Genomic DNA, 26,117 nt, shown 5'->3' with positions numbered 1-26,117 from the left:
TTATTACAGCAATGCTATACCAAACATCTTTGCATATGTCTCTTTGTGTACTACACAAGAATGTCTCTAGGCTAGATGTCTAGAGGTACAGTCAATGGATCAAAAAATGGATATGGAAGCCGGGCCAGTGACAAGTGCCTATAATCCCAGCTAATCCCAGCTACTTGGGAGGCTGAGACAAGAAGATTGCTTTGAGGCCAAGAGTTAGAGACCAGCCTGAGCAACATAGTGAGACCTCATCTCTAAAAAATAGTTTTTAAAAAAATTAGTCAGTCCTGGTGGTGAGTGCTTGTAGTCCCAGCTACTCAGGAGGCTGAGGCAGGAGGATTGCTAGAGTTCAGGCATTTGGAGGCTGCAGTGAGCAATGACTGCGCGTGTGAACAGCCACTGTCCTCTAGCCTGGGTGACATAATGAGACCCTGTCTCAAAAAAGAAAAGATGGATGTATTTAAAATTTTATATTACTCAAAATTTACAATCTAAGTGAACACTTTATTTCCCTTTCTTTTGCAGAGAGTTCTATTCTGGGAACTGACATTGACCTTCAGACTATAGACAATGATATTGTCAGCATGGAGATTTTCTTCAAAGCCTGGCTACATAACAGTGGAACAGACCAAGAACAAATCCATCTTCTTCTTTCTTCACAGTGTTTCAGCAACATTTCCAGACCCAGAGATAATCCAAGTACATAACCCCCAAAAGATATTTAGGCTATGATTATTCTTATCTGGGATCAGGACTCTAGATTGGTGAGTCAGTGGAATAAAGCATTGTTGAGGTTTAGGGACTGGAAAAGGATTGGATGAGGCTGTCCAGTATAAGCATGAGGAATAAGAAGAGAAGTTCTAAGAAGCAATCACAGTTAGAAAGCTGAACTTAATTAAGCCCAACCAGCAAGGGCCAGTTAGTTTAGGGGCAAAGTCTGAGACACCTCAATGACAGAGAATTGGCTAGACTACGTAAGAACACAGTGGATCACATTTCTCAATATTCTTATGTTTAACGTGATAAATATAATTGACATTATAATTTGGAGCATGCTGCTACCTCAGCAATATCAATGTGGCCTGTGGCAAGAGGAAGAGAACCAAGGTTAAATAAAGATCTCACTGGGGAGGCATTTGCTAATGGGGGAAAACTAAAGAACCTACAGAGATACGCCCCAGGGAGGACAACCAGTGCTCAAGACCATGTTCACAAAGCAGTTCAGGCAATTACTGCAACCAAGAAATCAATCCAGTGTTCTGGGCACGCCAGAAAGATCCTGGATAATAGATACTGTTCTGCCTGGCAGTTATACTTCATTCCAGGTCCCACTAGATGGCAGGAATAAGGCCATTTCCATTCTCCCATCTCCTCGGAAGGCTGGCTCAGGCAGGACCTGGGGCGACTGGGCCTGCAGATGGATGGGCCCATCTATCAGTCTAATCAGCCACACTGAGGTTGGGAAAGCTGAGTCCTCAGGGACCAGCTCCAAAGAGAAATGACCAAAGTATATCTTCTTTAGGGCTGGGAGTTGTACCTATCTTTCTCATTGAACAGAATACTGGTAATGGCTACAGAGATCATTGAGGGTTGAAGAATGGATTGAATATGATGTTTACCAAAGCCCTTCTCCTAAGCTTTGACACGATTCACTAGGGTTACTGCCTCCTTTGAGAGCTGTTTCTTGGCCATTGGCAGTCTATTTGAGTTTTTATATATGTTCCTTTTCTTCAGCTATAATAGAACTCTTTATGACCATTGTTTCTTTAGGACAAAGAAGGGCTTTTGGAAGTGTTACTACACAGGATTAAGGCTTCCCAAGACCCTTTCTGTCTAAGAATGGCCGTCAAGTCTTTTCCTCTCTCCCCCGTTTCAACCTAGTGCCCAGGATGCCTTTGCCAACTTAACTTGATTTTAATCTGTCTTTTCTTTGTGTAAAATATGCTTCCCAGAACCTCCTTTCCACCCCTTTTGTCCAAGGCTGATAGTACCAATTTCTCCCTGTCCCATCCTCTGGAATTCACTTATCTGTTTTCCCTATTTAAGGCAGCTAGCACCTTTATACAGAAGCTAGTGTATAGCTAACATTATTAAGCCCGTCCTCTGTGCCAAGCACTAAATTAACTTCATTTCTTGCATTATCCCATTTTATCTTCACGTAACACAATGAGGCAGGTACTGTTACCATATGTCATTGAATCTAAGATGCTATCAATTGTAAGATACACCACTATTTTATGTACCAGTAAGAAAGAAAACAGGCTAGGTGCAGTGGCTCACTCCTGTAATGCCAGCATTCTGGGAGGCAAAGGTGGGAGGATCCATTGAAGCCAGGAATTAATGACAGCCTGTGCAACATAGATCTGTCTCTACAAAAAATAAAAAATTAGCCAGACACGGTGGTATGCACCTATAGTCTCAGCTACTCAGGAGGCTGAGCCAAGAGGATCACTTGCACCTAGGAGTTCAAGGTTGCAGTGAGCCGTGATGGAGCCACTGCACTTCAGCCTGGGCAACAGAGTGAGACCCTGTCTCTAAAAAAATTTTCCTAATGATAAAGTTTTCTTAAAAAAAAGAAAGAAGACATTGCCCATTAAACATTACACAGCTCTTTCTTGTCACTTAGAAGTAGTATTTTACCTGCATTGAGAGAGCTCTTTTAGATTAGAGTAGTAAGTAAGGACTTAGAGTGCCTACCTGGCCAATGGCAATTGTAAGACACAGAGATGAAAAAAAATGTGTCTTAGAATCAATTAAATACAATATTACCCCCATTTTACATATGAGAAAACTGAGACTTAGAGAAATTAAACACACTTTCCCAGGGCTGCACAGAAAATTAGTAGCAGAGCTAAGATTTGAAGTCAGGCAACAGGGCCCACTCTTAACCCTTAGGATCAGAAATCTATATTTTGTACACTTGACACTCTCAGCCCAGACAATGTCAACAAATCCAGGTTTGTCTTCCTCCAGAACCTGGGCTTTTATCTACTATATTAACCTGCCTCGTGCTAAGCAATTCTGAACAAAGGGGCTAGAGATTCACTTCTTTCATTAGGAGGGCTGGGACCCTCAGAGGCCAAGAACTCCTGTAACCAGCCTTTCTTCCACTATCACATGGCATTTGTGATAGTGCTAATCAGAATTTCTCTGGCTTCCCCTCTCTCTTTCCAAAGCTTTCAGCACCAGGGTCAGAGCCAGAATATTTATCTCCATCTATAATCATTTTTTCAGAAATTTGTAGGTCTGCAGGATGCAGAGTGGAACTTAGATCCAGAATGCAGTCAGCTTTTCTGCTGGGGAGGTCTTCACTGGAATCTAGATGTTCAGGCACAGCTGGAATGAGGTCTGGGGAAATTAGGCCTCTTCTAGGGTGGATGTGAGATTTTAACCACAATAAAGATTATGCGGGCCGGGCGCGGTGGCTCAAGCCTGTAATCCCAGCACTTTGGGAGGCCGAGACGGGCGGATCACGAGGTCAGGAGATCGAGACCATCCTGGCTAACACGGTGAAACCCCGTCTCTACTAAAAAATACAAAAAACTAGCCGGGCGAGGTGGCAGGCGCCTGTAGTCCCAGCTACTCTGGAGGCTGAGGCAGGAGAATGGTGGGAACCCAGGAGGCGGAGCTTGCAGTGAGCTGATATCCGGCCACTGCACTCCGGCCACTGCACTCCAGCCTGGGCAACAGAGTGAGACTCCGTCTCAAAAAAAAAAAAAGATTATGCTGTCACTATTATTTTAAAAATTTTATGTATTGCCACACATGTAGATTTCTGGACTATGGCTCACTACAAAAACTGAAAGAAAACAAAAACCCCAAGTTTTCCTCCTCTAGACTCTTTGGGTTGTGTGTCTCAGATGTTCACTCTGACTCCTTACAAGGTTCTCTATCTGATGCCACCTGCTTCTTTGACTGCCTAGGGCCCTTCACCCCATCTCTAGGTGCTTCCCTTAGAAAGGCCTTCCTCTGACAGAGCACACGGTGAGCTACACATGAGTTTCTTTTCTTGTTCTTAGGTATTGTGTCTGCCACATCTGCATCTGGGCTCTGGGTGGGAGAAGCACACCTGCTTCTAGATACAAACCCTGCTAAAATAGCTTTCCCAGCTTTGGGACACTCTGCTGAGACCACAGTTTGGGTAGTTCTTAATCCAGGCTGCAATAAGAATCACATGGGGAACTTATAAAAAATACCAGTGTCTCAGGGCGGGAAACATCATACACTGGGGCCTGCCATTGGGTGGGGGGTTGGGGGAGGGATAGCATTAGGAGAAATACCTAATGTAAATGATGAGTTGATGGGTGCAGAAAACCAACATGACACATATATACATATGTAACAAATCTGCACGTTTTGTACATGTACCCTAGAACTTAAAGTATAAAAAAAAAATACCAGTGTCTGGGCTTCACCCCCAGAGACCCTGATTCAATTGGTCTGGGGTAGGGCCCAGACATCAGTATCTTTTTCAAGTTTACTAGATCAGGGGTCCCCAACCCCTGTGTCCTGTTAGGAACTGGATCAGCAGGAGGTGAGCAGCAGGTGAATGAGCATTACCATCTGAGCTACGTGTCCTGTCAGATCAGCTGCATCATTAGATGCTCATAGGAGCCCAAACCTTATTGTGAACTACACATACAAGGGATCTAGGTTGTGCACTCCTTATGAGAATCTAATGCCTGCTGATCTGAGGTGGAACAGTACCATCCCCCACCACCCCGTGGAAAAACCAGTCTTTTATGAAACCAGTCACTAATGGCAAAATGATTGAGGATTGCTGCCCTAGATGATCCTTACTGCAACCAGAATTGAAAACCTCAGCCAGATGAACACAGCTATCCAGTCCTAAAGCCTCAGGACTGGAAATGGAGAAGTCAGGCACAGAGGAAATGAGAGGAAGCTGGAGTCCTAGGCAAAGTCCCTCCTACTGACTTCCTGTGCTCTGGGACATGTCAGGCTGAGGGCTGTCTCACCCAGAATTAGTGTCTTATTAACAATGTCTAATGTGATAAGACCTAATGTCTAGGTCTTATTCATGGGGCCCAGGAGGGCCAGCTGGATCTGACATCTGTTCTGCCATTCTATTTTTTTCTATGTTGTTTTTTTACCTCATGTTGCAGTTAGTACAGTCATTTCACAAGTCACTAACATCAACTACCAGCCTTCTCAGAAATACTTAACATTCGTATATTCACAAGTTTGTTATCAGTATTCGAACCAGGTATACGTTTTATTGAAGAACTTTGTAATATCAAGGATTCAAGCTTGTGCAACAGATCATCATACACTATGGCATATGCAGTTCCCTACTAGAGCAGAAGCTTAATACAGAAGAGTATAATACCGAGATGAGTAACTCCTACCTAGCCTAAGCACTCCTCAGAATTGTCTGATGCCACTGTGATGCTCCAAGGCCCAGAAAGTCCTAAATTCATGTTTCCTTGGGGGAATTAAAAAATAAGCTATTTCAGGAACTTATTCTTTTCCCCCCACCCGGAATGTCCCTGAATGAGCCCACAGAGAAACAGTAGCAGTCATCTGACTGCCTGACTTCTGCTTTCCTGCTCTTCCTTCATCTGACCTGCACTGTTGCCAAAGCTTAGCCACAAGGAAGCAGCAGAAGCAAGATTTCCTTCTGTGATTGCCAAAGGGCCTCTGCATATTTTGGCATTAGCTACCTCCTCCACAGAGGATGCATGTTCCTCAGACTGGATCACAAGCCAGATGTCTCACTATGAGACAACTCCTCAGCCAGCTCAGAAGTAAAACAAGTAAAAATCATGTCAGACCCTTGAAAATAAGTTAACTCTTGGGTAGAGCGATAGAGATACTATAGGTTCCAGACCTGCTTTCCTTTCCCAAACCAGTCAGACTTTCCTCTTCCCACTCTCCTGCCTCCTCCTATTCCTTGCTTGCCTGGTAGAGATGGAATGGATAGCAGATGTTGTCTCTTAATGGCATAGCCTAAGGTAACTTATTACTCACAGTCCTTCCTCCAATGCTGCTTTTATTGTAGTGTGTCTGAAATGTGATCTCCAAGAGCGACTGCTCAGCCCATCCCTACTCCCTGGCACAGCTGACGGCTCCTTGAGAATGGATGACCCCAAAGGAGACTTCATCACACTCTATCAGATGGCTTCCCAGTCATCGACCTCTCATTACGAGCTCCAAGTGATCAAGTATGGTCCAAGGGAACCTCCCCAATCCATGCAAATGCTATTCTTCGTGGTTCTGTGACTAGGAGGTCCAGAGATAGATGGTATCTCTTAAGTATCAGGCAGGCGAGAGTCAGTTCCAAAGTAGTAGTTACAGCTACGGCATGAGGAAGCAAAGACAGGCTACTCAGCATGTGGAGGCTAAATGTGCAGATGGTGGGAGAGGCGCTACCGTAGAACACGCTGAGGTCTGCATGAGGATTGTTTTTCTTTTGACTCATTAGAAAGCTGTTTATCCATTCAGTAAATGTTTACTGAATAACTACTTTGTATAAGCATCAGGACAGAGATCCAACCTTCAAGGAGTAAGTGGTACATAGGATCTACCCCTGCCCCCTCCCATTTCTCTACTAGAATTCCTTCTTCCAGGAGAACCAATTGTAGAAGAGAATTAGCAGGCCAGGCATGGTGGCTCATGCCTGTAATCCCAGCCACTCTGGGAAGCTGAGGCAGGAGGATCGCTTGAGCCCAAGAGTTCAAGGCTGCAGTGAGTTATAATCGGACTACTGCACTCCAGCCTGGGTAACAGAGCAAGCCCTTATCTTGAAAAAAAAAAAAAAAAAAAAAGGCACACACACACACAATGAATTAGCAATGATGGCAGAGTCCACTTCACCTCTTCCCAGTTCCTACCACTGTGCCCATGCAAAGGTTCCTGAACTTTGATGATCTTCTGTGTGCTAGATACTATGCTAGATGCTGGTCATACAAAGATGGATAATTCACAGACACTAATTTAAAAGCTTTCACAGTAGCATCTTAGAGTTAAGCTGAATTGAATTGAAGGAGTCTTTCACTGTAATTATCTCTTCCTAGGGCTTTAAAATCTAGCGGGCTCTGTGAGTCATTGACATATGGACTCCCGTTCATCCTCAGACCTACAAGCTGTTGGCAGCTGGACTGGGATGAGCTGGAGACAAATCAGCAACATTTCCATGCTTTGTGTCACAGCCTGCTGGTGAGTACCCATGGCCCCAGGTGAAAAAGAAGAATCATTTTTAAAGTACCAACCACAGAAAAGCACCTAACTAACTCTGCCCAATCCTAAATCTGCCTCAACCCTCAAGAAGACAGAAAAAACTGGATATACTCTGAAATTTGGAGTAAATATGACTTGCCTTTTGTTGGTTTCATGTTATACAACACTAAACTTGAAAATCCCCTATTTGTAAGCTTAACATTTAAATGGCAACAGGGAATTTTAAAATACAGTACCTGTATTTTAAAACCTACTTCCTTCCTAACACTGTGATAGACATTATGGTTCATTTAAATGAAAAGCACTTAGTCTGTGCCAGACATTGTGTCAAGCCCTAGATATGTATTCTGTAGTGACCTAAAAGACATTACCTATGACCTCAAGAAACCCACTCTCCAATGGAAGAAACAGAAATGTATATATTCTTGGCCTGGCGCGGTGGCTCAAGCCTGTAATCCCAGCACTTTGGGAGGCCGAGACGGGCGGATCACGAGGTCAGGAGATCGAGACTATGCTGGCTAACACGGTGAAACCCCGTCTCTACTAAAAATAAAAAATAAAAAAAAATAAAAAACTAGCCGGGCGAGGTGGCGGGCGCCTGTAGTCCCAGCTACTCGGGAGGCTGAGGCAGGAGAATGGCATGAACCCGGGAGGCGGAGCTTGCAGTGAGCTGAGATCCGGCCACTGCACTCCAGCCCGGGCGACAGAGCAAGACTCCGTCTCAAAAAAAAAAAAAAGAAATGTATATATTCTTAATTATGAGAAGTTTATAAAGGAAAAGAAGAGGCTGCTATAAGAAAGCCTGTCTATAAAAGTGACATTTAAACTAAGACATACAAGATAAGTGAGAATTAACCAGGTGAAGGGTGGCAGGAAGAGCATTCCAGGTGTAGGGAAAGGCATGTGCAAAGACCCTAAGGCTGGAAAGAGCTGAGAGAAAAATCAAGAACAGAAAAGCCGTTGTGACTGAAACAGGGAGGAAGCGAGAGAGTGACAAAAGGTAGGGTTGGAGAGGTGAGCAGGGGTCAAATCATGCAAAGCTTTGTAGGCCAAATTAAGGATTTGGACTTAGGGAAACAAATCATGAGAAATAACTATTTAAGTTTTTAAAATATTACTTGGGCAGAAATTTGGAAATGAACTTGCAGAAGCAAAAATGGAAACATGAAAATGAGATAGGAGGGTATTGCAGTAGACTAGGCAAGAGACAGTGGTGGTTCGGACTAGAACATTGCAAGTCAAGATAGGATGAGCAAACCAATTAGAGAAATATTTTAGAATTGTTTCTTGGCCTTTTGGCTATGACCAAGTGTAGAAATATTTCAGAGACAGGATTGTCAGAACTTGGTTGAGAGATTGGATATAGGGAGTGAGGAACAGGAAGTATCAAATAACTGCCCGGTTTCTGACTTGAACTAGATGGATGTCATTCCCTGAAATGGAAAAAATAAAAGCAGTCACATGAAACTAACACAACACTTAGCAAAATTAAAACAACTGCAAATAGAATGCAAAGACAGATATAGAATGAAGGTTTGACCTAGTAGGATGATGAGGACAGCACAGCAATGCATCTCTTTCACTATCAGAAGCAGACTTCTTTTTTTCCTGTTTCAAAGCCCACACTCCCTTTTAGGTCCACCCACTGAGTTCCTGTTTCCTGTCTGAAGAACACCCATCTCCTGTCTTTGCAGAGCAGAGACAACGGAGCCGTTGTAACTGTTAGTGCCCAACAGCTCAGTTTACTATTTACTCCACCCAGTTCCTCAGAATCTGAGATGATACATCACTTGGGAAGAATTTCTCCCAGGTGGCTTCAATACATTCTTACAGTATTTGATAGTTTAAACAAAAATTGACATTTTAATACACTGCTAGAGAGGGTGTAAATTTTCTGGAAAATGATACCCTTTCCTTTTGCTGGGAATGTAGCCCAAGAAAACAGTCAGGAAAGGGAGCAAAGATATATGTACCAGCATGTTCATCTCAGTGTTATTTACAATGGTGAAAAATTGGAAACAACTCAAATGTCCTAAGTAGGGGGAAAGTTATAGGAACTATAACCTGGTGTAGTGACTCATGCCTGTAATCTCAGCATTTTGGGAGTCCAAGGCAGGTGGATCACTTGAAGCCAGGAGTTCAAGACCAGCCTGGCCAACATGGTGAAATCCCATCGCTACTAAAAATACAAAAATTAGCCAGACATAGTGGCACGCCCCTGTAATCCCAGCTACTCGGGAGGCTGAGACATAAGAATCACTTGAACCCAGGAGGCGGAAGTTGCAGTGAGCCAATATCGCACCACTGCACTCCAGCCTGGGTGACAGAGCAAGACCCTGTCTCAAAAAATAGTTACAATAGGCCGGGCATGGTGGCTCACGCCTATAATCCCAGCACTTTGGGAGGCCGAGGTGGGTGGATCACAAAGTCAGGCGTTCGAGACCAGCCTGGCCAACATAACAAAACCCCGTCTCTACTAAAAATAAAATAAAAAAGTAGCTGGGCATGGTGGCAGGCACCTGTAATCCTTGCTACTTGGGAGGTTGAGGCAGGAGAATCGCTTGAACCTGGGAGGCAGAGGTTGCAGTGAGCCGAGATTGTGCCACTGCACTCCAGCCTAGGCAACAGTGTGAGACTCTGTCTAAAAAAAAAAAAAAAAAAAAAAGTAATAATAAGGATGGGAAAAAGTATTCCCTTCCATCCTGGCTTACCTACACAAGATTAGAGTCTCCCTGCCACTAAACTCAGGGTCTGAGGATCTGTATTTATCTGTCTAGCTATTTATCAAATATTTACTGACCACTGTGTGCCAAGCACTGTTGTAGGGATGAAGAGACCTCTTCTTTTTTTTTTTTTTTTTGAGGGGACGGAGTCTCGCTCTGTTGCCCAGGCTGGAGTGCAGTGGCGTGATCTTGGCTCACTGCAAGCTCCGCCTCCCCAGTTCACGCCATTCTCCTGCCTCAGCCTCCTGAGTAGCTGGGACTCCTGTGGTGGGCGCCTGCCACCACACCCGGCTAATTTTTTGTATTTTTAGTACAGACAGGGTTTCACCGTGTTAGCCAGGATGGTCTCAATCTCCTGACTTCAGGATCTGCCTGCCTTGGCCTCGCAAAGTGCTGGGATTACAGGCGTGAGCCACCGTGCCTGGCTGAGACCTCTTTATTAGTCTTCTGTCATGGAAAAGGACAGGGATGTAGTTGACCTGTCACTAGTAGATACCCATATTTTGGAGCATTTTCTAAGTGGTAGTCACTTAACCAGGTGTTTTGCATTCTTTACCTCATTTAATCCTCACAATACTCTGTGAAGTAGGGATCGTTATCCCAACTTTTGCAGATGGAGGAGGCTGAGGCCTAAAAAGACCAAGTGAGTTACCAAAGGTCACACAGCTGCCAAAATAGTGTTGTCAGAATTTGAGGACCAAGCTCATACGTGTAATCCCAACACTTTAGGAGGCCAAGGCAGAAGGATAACTTGTGCCCAGGAATTCAAGACTAGCCTGAGAAACAGAATGAGACCCTGTCTCTATTAAAAATTAAGAAATTAGCCAGGAGCAGTGACTCATGCCTGTAGTCCCAGCTACTCGGGAGTCTGAGGTGGAAGGCTCGCCTGAGCGCAGGAGTTCAAGGCTGCAGTGACCCATGATTGCACCACTGCACTCTGGGTGACAGAGGGAGACCCTGTCTGAGGGGGAAAAAAAAGAAAAAAAGAATTTGAACATAGTTCTGTTTACTACAAAGCCCATGTTTTTAATTTATTTGCTAAATTCCCTACTCTGGATGTAGCCAGATAAATACAGACTATAACACTGAAGCTAATTCTCCCTTCGCTTACACCCTATGCTTCTGTACTTCAGCGGAGCTGAACTCACTTAAAATGGCACAGTACTCATAACAGCTGCTTACCCATCTTGTACTGCTGTTCTTTTTACTCTGTTTGGTCCACCTCCTCTAGATTAAAGACCACTCTCCTATTCTGGAAAAAAGAGAAGCAAAACAGTTTTTTTTGTTTGTTTGTTTTTTTGAGACGGAGTTTCACTCTTGTTGCCGAGGCTGGAGTGCAATGGCGCAATCTCGACTCACCACAACCTTCACCTCCTGGGTTGAAGCAATTCTCCTGCCTCAGCCTCCCGAGTAGCTGGGATTACAGGCATGCACCACTACGCCCAGCTAATTTTGTATTTTTAGTAGAGACGGGGTTTCTCCATGTTGGTCAGGCTGGTCAGGAACTCCCAACCTCAGTTGATCCACCCGCCTCAGCCTCCCAAAGTGCTGGGATTACAGGCGTGAGACACCGCGCCTGGCTGCAAAACAGTGTTTAAATGCCTCTTCCTTCTTGCTTTTCACATGACATTTTCTCCAAGCAGCAAAAATCCTGAATGGCAGTATGTTATAGAGTACAAACTTTTCACAAACTTCAGCTCATTAATTCAACATGAATATTTTTAAGTGTGACAAGATTTATTTAGGGTTTTCAGGGTATTATCTGCTATTGTTATTTCTCCCCTTTTTTGGAAAAAGGCCTCAGTTTTAATTATTTTCTTCCCAAAATAAATCACACATTTGGTTATAATTTTAAAAAAAAAGATTTATTTAGGGTTTTAACCTCCTAAGCCTATTTTTACAAGTTTGCCATGCTTCTTTAACTCCATCTTTGGTTTTTTATTCTTTCATACACCTTTTTCATATGTTCTTTTAAAATCTGACTTCAGGTCAGCTCCCTATTTAACTCTCTTGCCTTCTGTTTTTCATTGTGACGTTCCCCTCCAGCCAAGTTCTCATTCTAACTTCTGCCTTTCTGTTAATAGCAGCACCGCCATTGTCTAGTCACCCAGGCTTGAAACCTCAGTCACTTTCAGCCATCTCACCCTTTACACCTACTTCATCACTAAGTCACATCAATTTTCCACTCATAACATGAGTTGTAACTCTCCTTTACTTCCTGTTCCCACTGCTTGTCTCACCAGGACTTCTTCAGTAAACTCCTAACTGGCTTCCCTGCCTCCGATCTCTCTCTCTTCTGGTTTTCCCTGCACATTGGCGCCAGCTTAATTTCCTTGAAGCATTCCCCTATCACATGTTTTTCTATGTTATCAATATTCAATCATGTATTACACCTTGCCTATTCTATCCCTGTAGCATCTGTTATCACTATCCTAGTTCAAGCCCTTTTAACCTTTCCTTTAATACTGCAATAATCTCTTAACTTGTCTCAATGCTTTTAGTGCTTCCCATTCCTAGTCCACTTCACATAATGCCAACAGATTAATCTTTTGATTAGTCTGATTCAGCACTGATTCTGCCACTACTCAGCTTAAAAATACTTTGTGGCTTACTATTGTTCATCCATAAAGTCCATATTCCTTAGCCTAATATTCAAGGTCCCACTTTATCTCCCATTATTCCCCTTCGTTAACCATACACTCCAATCAAATTAATATAAAAACCTTAAATTTTTCTACCTTTGAGCCTTTGTTCATGTTGACCTTTCTCTCATTTCTGTGTGTTCAAATCCTACCCTATCCTGAAAGACCAAGCTCAAGTGGTACTTCTTGAATGAGAGCTCTCCAGTTTCTTCCACTTGTCATTAGACATTTGTATGCTGTTTCTTTTTGGAGAAAAGCATATTTCAAGTAGGTTTTTAAATATATGATCCTATGTTTGAGATTAAAGTCAAAGATATAATTTGACTACCCAAACTCCAGATTGACATAGTGCCTTTTCTACCACTTCCCCACTTTACTAACCAATTCCTAGGCTTTGGTCAAATTTAGGCCCAGAGTAGAAATTCCCCCTTTCTTACTTCTCTTTTTGGAGGAGTCAAGGCAAGGCAGTTTTCTAATATGTTGTAGTAAAATATAATTTGTATTGTCCAGGAAAATCCTGGACTGTGGAATCAGATGGCCTTAGGTTCCTGACAGCTTTTTTCATTTTCCAACTGTGTGAACTTAGGTAACTTGCTTGCCCTCACTAAGCATTGGGGTATTTATCTATTGGTAACCCTAACAAATGTAATGGCCCCTATGTGGCTTAGTCTCTGCACAAATGGCATATATGGAAGCACTATCAGATGCCCAAAAGTAAATTTTAAAGTGATTTGTGTATTCAAAGGACAGCAAAGAGGATCTAGTTCATAACCCACAATGACATTTCTCAAATTTTCTTCCCCCACCCAATTATCTCTAACCTGAAGCTGTTCCTAGAAGCTTTCACACACACAGGTATACACACACACACACATACGTACACAAAATATACCTCCTCAGTCCCTGTTCTCTCTCAATACTCTTCCTCCCTCTCTCAGCCGTATATTATAAATTGACTTAGCCTCTCTGACATAATGTAGTCCTCCTCTCTCTCAGGTCCTGTCTCCTTCTACCTATTTAAAATACTAAGAACTAACGCTGAGAAAGCTTCTTCTTTAATCAATAGAAGTAGAGTGAGGGGGCTGGGCGCGGTGGCTCAAGCCTGTAATCCCAGCACTTTGGGAGGCCGAGACGGGTGGATCACGAGGTCAGGAGATCGAGACCATCCTGGCTAACACGGTGAAACCCCGTCTCTACTAAAAAATACAAAAAAAAAAAACTAGCCGGGCGAGGTGGCGGGCGCCTGTAGTCCCAGTTACTCGGGAGGCTGAGGCAGGAGAATGGTGGGAACCCAGGAGGCGGAGCTTGCAGTGAGCTGAGATCCGGCCACTGCACTCCAGCCTGGGCGACAGAGCGAGACTCCATCTCAAAAAAAAAAAAAAAAAGAAGTAGAGTGAGGGAGGGCCGGGCATGGTGACTCACGCCTCTAATCCCAGCACTTTGGGAGGCAGAGGCAGGCAGATCAACTGAGGTTAGGAGTTCAAGACCAGCCTGGCCAACATGGTGAAACCTCATCTCTACTAAAAATATAAAAATTAGCTGGTGGTGTGGTGCATGCCTGTAATCCCAGCTACTTGGGAGGCTGAAGCATAAGAATCACTTGAACCGAGGAGGCGGAGGTTGCAGTGAGCCGAGATCATGCCTTTGCACTCCAGCCTGGCAGCCTGGATGATAGAGTGAGACTCCATCTCAAAAAGAAAAAGAAAAAAAAGTAGAGTAAGGGAGAAGGTGCATGACACACACATTGGTAACTCTTGTCCCATCACATATAAAATATAGACAATAAAATATACCTCATGTGGTTTTTAAGATGATTAAATATTGTGTGTGTAAAGCACCCAGCACATGTCTACCACATGATTTCCACACAGTGGTTGGTTAGCAGTTCTACAGTTTCCGTTTGTTTCTATTTTTGTAGATTCTAATTCTCTGAAGAAATTCTCCTTATTTTCATCTAATTTCTTTTTTTCTTTTCTTTTCTTTTTTTTCTTAGACAGAGTCTTGCACTGTTGCCCAAGCTGGAGTGCAGTGGCGTGATCTCGGCTCACTGCAAGCTCCACCTCCTAGGTTCACTCCATTCTCCTGCCTCAGCCTCCTGAGTAGCTGGGACTATAGGTGCCTGCCACCACGCCTGGCTAATTTTTTGTACTTTTAGTAGAGATGGGGTTTCACCGTGTTAGCCAGGATGGTCTCGATCTCCTGACCTCGTGATCCACCCACTTTGGCCTCCCAAAGTGCTGGGATTACAGGCATGAGCTAATTTCTTAAATATACTAATCGTGGTAATTTTAAGGTTCTTGTCACCTAACCCCAATACCTGGATCACTTATGTATTTGTTTCTATTGTCTCTTTTTTCTCTTGGTTTTCAGACATGTGTCACATGTCTTTTGTCACACGTGGCAATAACATGTATAAATAAATTGTAGAGACTCCAGCTGGTGTTAGCTTTCTCTAGAGAGGGCTCACCCTTCCCACACTAGGCAGATAAAGTGGTGGCTGAGCATCCTGTTTCACTAGAAACTGTGTTGAGTCAAGGCTGGGCTGCAGTCCTGCTAATGCTCAATCTATCCAGGGTTTGTTCCTGGCCCTCCAGAGTTTTCCACTGAAAGCCTGGTGTATTATGTGTATCCCCTCCCTTTGGAAGGTCCCACCTCTAATCACTGGCTCCCAAGTCTGCTCAAACATTCTACTTTTTGGAATCTTTCTCCTTAAGTGTTTTTGCCTTTTGCTCCATGCAGCCCTAATATTTGCCAAATGTGTTTGGGGGAAAATTGACTTGATTCCCATCCCTTCCCACCACCAGGTCTCCACCAAAAAATCTGCTAGTTTCTCTGTTCTCCTATACTTGCCTCCACAGGTGGAAGTCTTGGATTCTCAGCTCCTCCAGCCAACACTACCACCATGCCCTCTGTCCCAGAATCAACATATACTCCCAGGATATAAGCAGCTGCAATAATTCCCTCATCTCTGTGGACTCTTCCTTCTCTAGAGACTTAGCTACCTCTACCTCTAGATCTCATTGCCTCAGCAACTCCTTACTGCCTTCCAACAAATTATCCAGCTTTTCTGATTGTTCTAGGCAGGAGAACCAGTCTGCCTCTGGCCACTCCAACCCACTTAGATGCAGAAGTAGGTGTTTATTAAATGCTCATTTATTCCCCCTTTGCTATCTGTTCAGACATACAGCACATCTTCTAAGTTCCTCTTAGCCAGTTGGCTGGCTTCACCACGTTTTCATTTTCAGGCTCGTGGATTTCCTTACAAGTGTGGGTATAGCTCAGTTTATTCAACCACTGCCTCTTCACTTGTGCTTTTTTTTTTTTTTTTTTTTTTTGAGCAGTTCTTCTGAACAGAGTTCACATTGCCATAATTAAGTCATAATGATTACTGCCAACCCACCAGTCCTCATCGACTATAAATGTTGTGTAACTTTTCAAATTACATTTTACACATACTCAGCCTTCGTCAGTCACAGCCTTGTTATTTCATTCCCTGATTTTTCACTTGAAAATTTTTTCTGTCTTCCTCATAGATTATTTTGCTGTATTCAGGTATTTCCTTGCTTTTCCTCAGAAAATGATCACTTCATCAGATAGGCAAGACTTTTCCCAGTCTTTTCTGAAAAATATGTATTGTCCACCACTCCCATAAATGTCACTTTTAGATTAATACAGACCACAAGAGAGCTATGTGTTTTGGCAGCATTCTTTGGAGCTTTTATAGATCTATATCTAAGAATTATTCAAGTATTTTTAATGTAACCAAGTTAAATAAACATTCATAATTAAATGTATTTTTAATTTTGAAAAGTTAACACTTCATGGTGCTTACCATGTACCTGACACAGTTCTAAACACTTCACAGCTACTAACTTATTTTATCCCCATAACCATTCTATGAAGTAAGAATTATTATCCCTGTTTTACAGATGAGGAAACTGAGGCCCAGAGAGTAAATGGTAGAGTCGGGATTGAAAGGCTGGCTTCAGGCCCCAAACTCTACACCACTCTACAGCTACGTGAAATTTATCAGCATATTGATTGCAGGAGTGCTCTGAAATATATTCACTACTCAATAAGCCACAGACAGCTTCACCCACATTTTATATCAGGAAAAGCTATGGGGCTCCCTTCTAGCAAAAGTGGGTGTCTTGTATTTCTGTGAGCTTATCTAATCCTGGCTGTATTATTGTCCTATTTTATTTTATTTTTTGCCCAGTCCCCATAATTATTTATTTTATCTTTTTATGCTGTTCCATTTTTCTAAACTGGCGTAGCTGTTTTGTGGAATGTGGTAGGAAATAAATATATAAATAAAATTAATTTTTTCCAAGTCTTTATGAGATCAATCTATCCATTGCCAGGAAAATATCATTTCTATTACCAAATCTTGCTGTATAGTCCCAGTTATGTAGCTAGTGACTCACTTTCCACATCCTCATTTCAATTACAGTCATATCTGTGTGAGCTAGAAAAAGAAATGAAAATACCACCTAGGTCTTTCAGTTTCCTACTTAAAATGTCAGAGTCTCTGGAGACACATTCCAGAGCTTTACAGTCCATGTCTGCCCTAATTGGCCACAGAAGTTACAGGATTCAAGCCATGATGTGTTCAGCAGGAGTCTAAGTACACAGGCAATGAGCCAGTTGGGCTATAACTGGGTGGGGAAACGGAAAGTCCTTGGTTAAATAGGCAAAGACTCAAGACCAAGAATCCAAGCTGAGAGTGGGGTGATGGCAGGTCAGGAGCCATTCGAGAACAGAATGAAGTTAGAGTGTAGCATCTGGGCGGGTCAGGGGATGGACAGGTGCTAGAACAGCAGCCTAGCATGAGTCAGTGGGCTTCCTGTGACCCAGCTTTGTCTGTTTCTCTTGCTTCATCTTTCACCTACGCTGCTCGCATCCTCCACCCCAGCCACACTAATAAATGACTAAATGTTCTCCAAATATGCTGATCTGTTTCACACCTCCATGCCTTTTTTCATGCTGTTCCCTTCCTCTTGCCTCTGTCCACCTGACAAGTATCTACTCGTTTTTTTCTAGATGCTGCTTAAATAATTTCACTACGAAGCCTTTCTTGCCTCCACCACAGCCTGTCTCCATTCATCTTTCTTGCCTTTCCACACCCATGTACTTGTTGCCACATCTATCTAGACCTTTTGCACCATAGCTCTCTGATATGAGAAATGTCACATTACTATATTTTTTCTAAATCAAATTTAGAAAACATTGGTTCCCAAGGGCCAGGATGTTGACACACTCAATATCTTTATGGGTGCCTCTCCCCCTAGGATCATACCCAAAATCCAAGGAGCTTAACACAGTACAGAAAATGTGGGAACGGCCTTCTGGTCTTCAACACACCTCCCAGGACAATACTGAATAGAAGTAGCAAGAGCAGATATCTCTGCCTTGTTTCTGATGATAGAGGCAGAGAATCCACTCTTTCACCACTACGTATGAGGTTAGCTGTGGATTTTTTTATAGAGGTTTTTATCAGGTTGAGGAAGTTGCATTCTACTCCTAGTTTACTGAGCATTTTTATTATGTAAGGGTGTTGGATTTTGCCAAATTATGTGTGTGTGTGTGTGTGTGTGTGGTGTTTGTGTGTGTGTGTGTGTGTTGAGATGGCATCTCACTCTGTTGCCCAGGCTGGAGTGTAGTGGTATGATCTAGGCTCACTGTAACCTCCACCTCCTGGGTTCAAGCGATTCTCCTGACTCAGCTTCCTGAGTAGCTGGGACCACAGGCACGTGCCACCACGCCCGGCTAATTTTTGTATTTTTTTAGTAGAGATGGGGTTTCACCATATTGGCCAGGCTGGTCTTGAACTCCTGACCTCATGATCCACCCACCTTGGCCTCTCAAAATGCTGGGATTACAGGTGTGAGCCACCATGCCTGGCCGCCAAATGTTTTTTCTCCATCTATTGAGATGATCATATAGTTTTTGTTCTTTATTCTGTTGATATAGTATATTACATCGGTTGATTTGAGGGTATTAAACCAGCCTTAGGGATAAATCCCACTTTGTTGTAGTATATAATTCATTTTATATGTTGCTAAATTTGATTTGCTAATATGTAGTTAGGATTTTTGTATCTCTATTAATAAGAGCTACTGATCTATAGTTTTCTTTTCTCATGATGTCATTGTTCTGGCATGGTCCTGTGTACCCACACCTAGTGCTTGGAACATAATAGGCAGTCAATAAATTCTTTTTTTTTTTTTTTTTTTAGATGGAGTTTTGCTCTTGTTGCCCAGGCTGGAGTGCAATGGCACCATCTCAGCCAACAGCCATCTCCGCCTCCCAGGTTCAAGCCATTCTCCTGCCTCAGCCTCTGGAGTAGCTGGGATTACAGGCGTGCGCCACCATGCCCGGCTAATTTTGTATTTTTAGTAGAGATGGGGTTTCTCCATGTTGGTCAGACTGGTCTCGAACTCCAGACCTCAGGTGATCCGCCCACCTCATCCTTCCAAAGTGCTGGGATTACAGGCGTGAGGCACCGTGACCGGCCAATAAATTCTTAATAGACAAAAAATTCACAAGCAAATGCAGGAATCAATGTAAAAATAGAAGATTTAAAACAATACTAATAATCCAAATCCTGAGCCCCTGAGCCCCATCAGAAGTTACTTAAGCTAACTGAAATGGAGTCCCCTGAAACTTCCTGGTTACTATCCCTTCCAGGCTTAAACAGGCCATGTCCTCAGAGCAGTGGCAGTTCCCCTCGGCCCACCGACATACACACACACCATGATTTCTGTACCATTTATTTCCAGTGTGATGGATTCTAAGCATCAAGCTGACTTTCCTGCACATTTGAATTTGTTCTTCAGGAAGACAGCACATCTCTAGATAGAAGCAAAACGCTAAGCAAGCATGAACTTCTGAAGGCATGCATAAAGCTCTTGGCACAGTACCTGGTGCCTGATAAGCAGTCCATTAAAGTTTGTAATTATGATTATGACTAATTTTCCCATGCCCAAATCATCTGCCCCACCCCCAAAACCTTCTGAGGATGCATCATGCCTCCCGAATTATCAGTCAAGTCCTACCCCATAAAGAGGTCAGCAACCACAGGAATGGTACATACCTGTTTTTCTTGGAGGTTTCCTACCACTTGCTATGCCTACCAGACCTCCTCAGAGCTCCACACTGCACAGAATGATGACACTGCTTTAAAGTGCAGAGCCTCCCCTACGACCACCCCAGCACCTCCCCGCTGGGGTCTAACTCTAATGCTACAGCAAGTATTTTCTGTCTCACTGTGTCTCTTTCTATTTGTTTTCCCCAAGACACTGATATTCCTTTCTCTGAAAATCGTTTCCCCCTTTTTGCCTTTCCTGTTTTTTTATTTGTCTCAACTTTTCATATAAGAGTAGCCAAAACTCATGTGTTTTCTTCCATCTTATGTAGCAAGGAGGTTGTTATGGTTTGTACCAGATGTAACTGACGATCACCCCCAGTAAGAGGACACAGTTTGAGATGATTATAATAGTTCTAACTCCATATTTCCTGAAGTTTTGTGGTTTTTGTTGAAAAGCTACCACAAAAAATTGCCTCATTTTCATGGCTCATTTAAAAGGATACACCTACGAAATCTTCTCAGAAGTCTGGTTGTCTCTAATTCTTACTCATGCCCTAACCTCTGCCATCTCCATGGCACATGGCAAGGTGCCACCCTCTGTTCCATAATACCCATCATCCACAGCGGCACTGCCCCCAGCGTCCTGACTCTTCTTGTCCTGTGATCAGCTAAGATGATCTCAAGGGCCCTGCACCCACCCACCTCTCCCTCTGCTCTTTCTTTCTTTATGTTTTTTTTATTTTTTGAGACAGAGTTTCGCTCTTATTGCCCAGGCTAAAGTGCAATGGTACAATCTTGGCTCACTGCAACCTCTGCCTCCCAGGTACAAGCGATTCTCCTATCTCAGCCTCCCAAGTAGCTCGGATTACAGGCATGTGCCACCAGGCCCAGCTAATTTTTTTGTATTTAGTAGAGACGGAGTTTCACCATGTTAGTCAGGCTGATCAAGAACTCCTGACCTCAGGTGATCCACCCGCCTTGGCCTCCCAAAGTGCTGGATTACATGTGTGTGCCACCGCTCCCGGCCCTGCTCTCTCTTTCTCCTCCCACTTTGCAGGCTGCTTTCACTGCCTTCTCTCTATCTGTCTGTCTATCTATCAATCATCTATCTATCTTTATTTATTTAATTTTTTGTAGAGTCTTGGTATGTTGCACAGACTGGTCTTGAACTCCTGGGCTCAAGCAGTCTTCTTGCCTTGGCCTCCCAAAATGCTGGGATTACAGATGTGAGCTACCACATCTGGCCTTACTACCTTGTACACTCTCTGGACATTCCAGGGATATTCCCCAGTCAGCCCGTTCTAATCCCAGTTGTTAGCAAACCAGACTTTATTACCCTCCAAAGAAGAACTGAATTTCTACAACAGACAACACTTCATACAAGTCTTGGTTTCAAGACACTGCTTTTTTCTTTTTCCTTTTGAGACAGACAGGGTCTCACTCTGTCACCCAGGCTGGAGTGCAGTGGTACAATCATGGCTCACTGCAGCCTTGATCTGCTAGGCTCAAGGGATCCTCCCACCTCACCCTCCTGAGTAGCTAGGAGTATAGTCACGTACCATGGGCTTCAAGACTCTGTTTTTAAGAATTATAATTCTTAAAAGTCCACATGTACTGTTGAATATGGTAGGCCCCTCTGGGATGAACATCTACTTCAAGTTACAGGGTATTTCTTAACTTTTCTCTCCATTGTTGAGCCTTTTATGTACTCTCTCTGGCATATCACAGACCAGGGAGGAAGAGTAGTACCTTGTGATACTGATGATTCAAGCAGGAAGTCCCTCCCTACCAGGGCCAAAGTTAAATGGCTCTGCCCCCTCAGCACCCCTGGAAGTCAGGGAAACTTCAATTGGGACTGATCCTCAAATCATGCCATAGACTAAAGATGAACCAGTATTTCTGTATGTCCTTGTTTCAGAAAAGAGAATGGCTGCTGTTAGCCAAGGGGGAACCACTGGGCCCAGGACACAGCCAGAGAATTCCTGCCAGCACCTTCTATGTGATCATGCCATCATGCTCCCTCACACTGCTGGTGAAGGCGGTGGCCACACGGGAACTGATGCTTCCCAGCACCTTCCCCCTGCTACCTGAGGACCCACGTGATGACAGTCTTAAGAATATGGAGGCAAGTGGAGCCCAGATCTCATGGGACAGATCTAGAAGTGAATGGAGTTTGAGAAAAGGAGGAGGGAGAGGAGTGAGCCCAGGAGGGAATGGATGGGGAGCTGAGGAAGGAATGTGGTAAGACAGTAAGAAGAGAAAGCAAGAATAGGCAATGATGCCAGAAGAAGGAAGTAAACACTTAGATGATGGCAGCAGGGTAAGGAGTGAAATAGAATGGAGGCTGGGTTGAGGGAAATGGGACTTGAGAAGAAAAAACTGGGAGAGAAAAGGGATATTGGCATCAGTGATGACTGGGAATTAGAGTCATCCTAGAGGACACACGACATGCACACGGACCTGAAATCTGAGGAATGGGTGGCTGTGAAGGAGAAAAGGGAGCATCACAGAGTAGAAGCCTGATGGCAGGCCAGGGCACAGGGAGGCAGGGGAGGAAGCCATAGCACCGGCAGCTCCAGCTCCTGGGGATGCACTGGACACTTGTTTTGTCAGTTTTGTCTTTGCACAGACTGGTTCTCCTGCCCCCACCTCCTCCCCAGAGAGGAGATTGTGATGTTAGACAAGGGAGAGCAGAACATTGGGAGGGAAAGGAAAGGAGAAGACACAGTGGAAGGCAGAAGAAAAAAGAAGGGAGAAGGGTGTAAAAGGAGACCCAAAAAATCGTTCTTTGTATGGGTTTTCGTGTCTTTGTGTGTTTATTTTTTGAGTGTGTCTGTGCTTGGGTCTCCAAATTGGTGGCAGTGGGTGTAGATGTGCCTGTGCATATCTGTGTGCTGGTGTGTTCTTAGGGGTCTAACTTTCTGCATTGCATGTGTGCATATGTGTATACCTGTGTTGCGCTCATTTATGTTTGTTGAGAAAAGGAGGAAAAGGCAGCCAATGTAGGTGTCCAAAATAGGAAGGGCTTCAAAATGAGATGAGATGGATGCAGATGCGAAGGCCATTTTTTCCTCCTCCTCCTCCTGGGATCTGGATTCTCTACATTTGCTCTGCTAGTCTCCCCAGGCTAAGGGTGGGAGGGATGGCTCTGGGTAGGGAGAACTGGAACCACATTGCTGCTGGCTCACCGGCTTAAACGCAGCAAGGACAAGGCCTGGGATTGTACTCTTGGCTTGGCGGCCACAGAGACACAGAGAGAGGTGGGCACAAATGGTCATGGCCCGCTCAGCGTCTCACTTTGGGGCCAGTGGTTCCTGGCACAGGATGTTGTGGCCGGAAAACCTGACTGCACAGGAATGTTGTACTCCTGTATCCCCTCCTCCCTTTCCATTCAGCTCAGCTCACCTCTAGGCTGAGAACTCCATGTACTCGCCTTGCAGGCTGTGAGCACCCCGCCCTGCTGCGTAGCCCGCTGACACACTCTCCCTCCGTGCTCACAGTGGATCCCTTGTAGCATTCATGTGCGCCGGCCCCCTCAGAACCCCTGGACATGCGTCCTGGGGCCAGAGTGTTCAGTGTTCCTAACCACTTAGGGTTTTTCCTACTTCTCCTACCCATGCCTGGCCCTTACATCACAAGCACTGGACCTCAGGCCAGAACACCCAGTGGGACAGCATCTATTTCACAGCCTTCATGGCAGCCCTGGGGTTTCACACTTCCTCCAGCCCCTCACACTCCTGGATCACTGCCTGACATCTTGTGTTCTGTGACCTCAAGTTCCCTGGGTAAGGCCCCTCCTCTCTTTTCCTCAGCGCATGCTGGATAGCCTGGAGCTGGAGCCCACCTACAACCCGTTGCAGGTTCAGAGCCACCTGTACTCACACCTGAGCAACATCTATGCCAAGCCTCAGGGGCGGCTCCACCCACACTGGGAGAGCCGAGCCCCGAGAAAGGTACCACTCCCCTCCTTCCCTCCTCTTCCTTATTTCCACTCCCTCCCCTTCACGCCCAGAGTCCTAGAAAGCCCTCCTTCCCCATCCCACCACCACCCCCATCCAAGGGAGTAGCCCTCCTCCTGGATCCCACCCCTGGTGGAAGGGAAAATTAGAACCCTTACTGGGTAGGGAGGCCTGTTTGCTAGGGCATTTACATATGATAATGTTTAGGTGTTTTAATTGTAGTGTTTATGATAACTCATTAGTCATTTAACAGACTATTGTCCCATTAAGCAAACTGGCTACACAGGAACTACAACCACAGTCCTCCTGAAAGAAAAGGCTGACGGAAAGGTGGAAAAAGAAATGCCCAAGGGATGGGAAATTAATATTTATAGAGCACCAGTCATTTGCCCGGTTTTATGATAAGTGCTTGCTCATATATTTTTCTCATTTAATCCTCACAGCATCCCTGCAAGGTAAGTGTTTGCTCATTTTTAGATGAGGAAAGGAGGCTGACCAAGGTTAGTAACTCAAGAGGACTCCCATGACTGGGATTGAAGACAGCTGGGGTTGAAGAGGGACGAATGATTGAGGATGGAGAAATATTTTTATGAGACCCATGTTCTACATAATATTTGGGCTTCCTTCTGCCCTTATTAACTTTTTCTCAGTTTCTTAGTAACACAGCCTTTGGAAAAATTCTCATTTTGGGCCAGGCATGGTGGCTCATGCCTATAACTCCAGCACTTTGGAAGGCCGAGGCAGGTGGATCGCTTGAGCTCAGGACTTTGAGACCAGCCTGGGCAACATGGCAAAACCTCGCCTCTACAAAAATACAAAAAATTAGCCGGGAGTGGTGGTGCTCACTGTAGTCCCAGCTACCTGGGAGGCTAAGGTCGGGGGATTGCTTGAGCCCAGGAGGTTGTGGCTGCAGTGAGCCAAGACTGTGCCACTGCACTTCAGCTTGGGTAACAGAGCAAGTTCCTGTCTTAAAAAAAAAAAAAAAAAAAAAAAAGCCGGGCGCGGTGGCTCAAGCCTGTAATCCCAGCACTTTGGGAGGCTGAGACGGGCGGATCACGAGGTCAGGAGATCGAGACCATCCTGGCTAACATGGTGAAACCCCGTCTCTACTAAAAATACAAAAAAAAAAAAAAACTAGCCGGGCGAGGTGGCGGGCGCCTGTAGTCCCAGCTACTCGGGAGGCTGAGGCAGGAGAATCGCGTAAACCCGGGAGGCGGAGCTTGCAGTGAGCTGAGATCCGGCCACTGCACTCCAGCCCGGGCGACAGAGCAAGACTCCGTCTCAAAAAAAAAAAAAAAAAAAAAAAATCATTTTGTCTTACAGGAGGACATTTTCAAACTAGAGGTAGGAGCAGGGGCTACCACAAGTTAGCTGCTGGGCAAGCTGCCAGAGGTAGGACACTGGGCAAGGAACAGGCACTGTGGAGGCTGGGCTCAAGGGACTCCAGATCACTGTCCTGGGCCTTGAGGCTGTCACTCCGGGGATGGGACTTACGAAAGAGTTAGGACAGGAAGCCCAACAGAGAATGGGATAGGTGCTCAGAAACTCTGATCTTCAGAGAAGGCTCTGGTTGCTCTCTTTGCAGACTGGGCAGTTGGAGACCAACCGAGCTCGAGCCACTGTGGCCCCCCTGCCTATAACTCCTGTCCCAGGCAGAGCCTCCAAGATGCCAGCAGTCAGCAAATCTTCCTCAGATGCCTTCTTTCTGCCTTCAGAGTGGGAGGAGGATCCCTCAGGGCCCTAAGTCACCAGCACCAGAGCCCAGCTGCCCAGCTTAACCACATCCATGCTCAGGTTCACATAATGGCTATCTGTGTGTGGTCAGACCTGCTTTCTATCCACCTGAGCCTCTGTGAGTGAGGGCTGACTGGGAAACAGCGGCCTTCCCCTCCTCTGTTTCAGTGCTGTCCCACTCCTCAAGTCGGGAAGCGACACTTGAGCCTGTCCCTTCTCCAGCAAGGACTCTCATTTTCTTTTGAATCATTTGATACTGTTTACACAGGTGAAGATTAAACACCCAGTAAGCTTCCACCATTGTTAGGAGCATTCCTAACCCAGAATTTCTTCTTGTAGCTCTGTGTAAGCAGGTGGATGAGGTCATATCACCTTTGGTAAACAGGACCTCAGGAACAAGGATGAGGTTTTCAAAGCTCATAAAAAACAAGTAGGATTGAAATCCAAGCCTCATTTCAGAGCCTGTGCCCTTCCCGCTACACCACCAGGCGTGAGCCTCCAAAAAGACAAGTGCTTGGTGCCTACATGCAAAGTGTGTGTGTTGCGGGGTGGGATGGCTGCCATACAGCCCAGAACAGGGGAGAGGATGGCGTAAAAAAGACCTACTCCTTTCCTGTTACTCTCTCCCCACACGTACCAACCTTCCTGTTGCTCCCTCCATCCACAGAATAATAGCTACCATTTATAAAATGTTTACTCTGGGCTGGGAGCAGTGGCTCACACCTGTTATCCCAACACTTTGAGAGACTGAGGTGGGATGATCACTTGAGGCCAGGAGTTCGAG

The 26,117-nt window shown here is 44.7% G+C and overlaps 1 protein-coding gene across 1 annotated transcript in view; it reads left to right on the top strand.

Annotated features, from left to right (window-relative positions):
* M1AP (meiosis 1 associated protein) overlaps window positions 1–25,560 on the top strand; it is a 99,934-nt gene extending 74,374 nt beyond the window's left edge. Inside the window, exons 5-11 of the mRNA XM_030921722.1 lie at window positions 514–687; window positions 6,008–6,170; window positions 7,023–7,164; window positions 21,559–21,765; window positions 23,453–23,593; window positions 24,043–24,054; window positions 25,185–25,560. Coding sequence (XP_030777582.1) covers window positions 514–687; window positions 6,008–6,170; window positions 7,023–7,164; window positions 21,559–21,765; window positions 23,453–23,593; window positions 24,043–24,054; window positions 25,185–25,343 — 998 coding nt within the window. The 3' untranslated portion in view covers window positions 25,344–25,560. The remainder of the gene's footprint in view (window positions 1–513; window positions 688–6,007; window positions 6,171–7,022; window positions 7,165–21,558; window positions 21,766–23,452; window positions 23,594–24,042; window positions 24,055–25,184) is intronic.
* Window positions 25,561–26,117: the final 557 nt, after the last annotated feature.

The sequence above is a fragment of the Rhinopithecus roxellana genome, chromosome 17 (genome assembly GCF_007565055.1).
Source record: "Rhinopithecus roxellana isolate Shanxi Qingling chromosome 17, ASM756505v1, whole genome shotgun sequence".
Taxonomy (NCBI): domain Eukaryota; kingdom Metazoa; phylum Chordata; class Mammalia; order Primates; family Cercopithecidae; genus Rhinopithecus; species Rhinopithecus roxellana.
The sequence above is the reverse complement of the archived record's forward strand: the minus strand, read 5'-3'. Positions and strand labels throughout refer to the sequence as shown.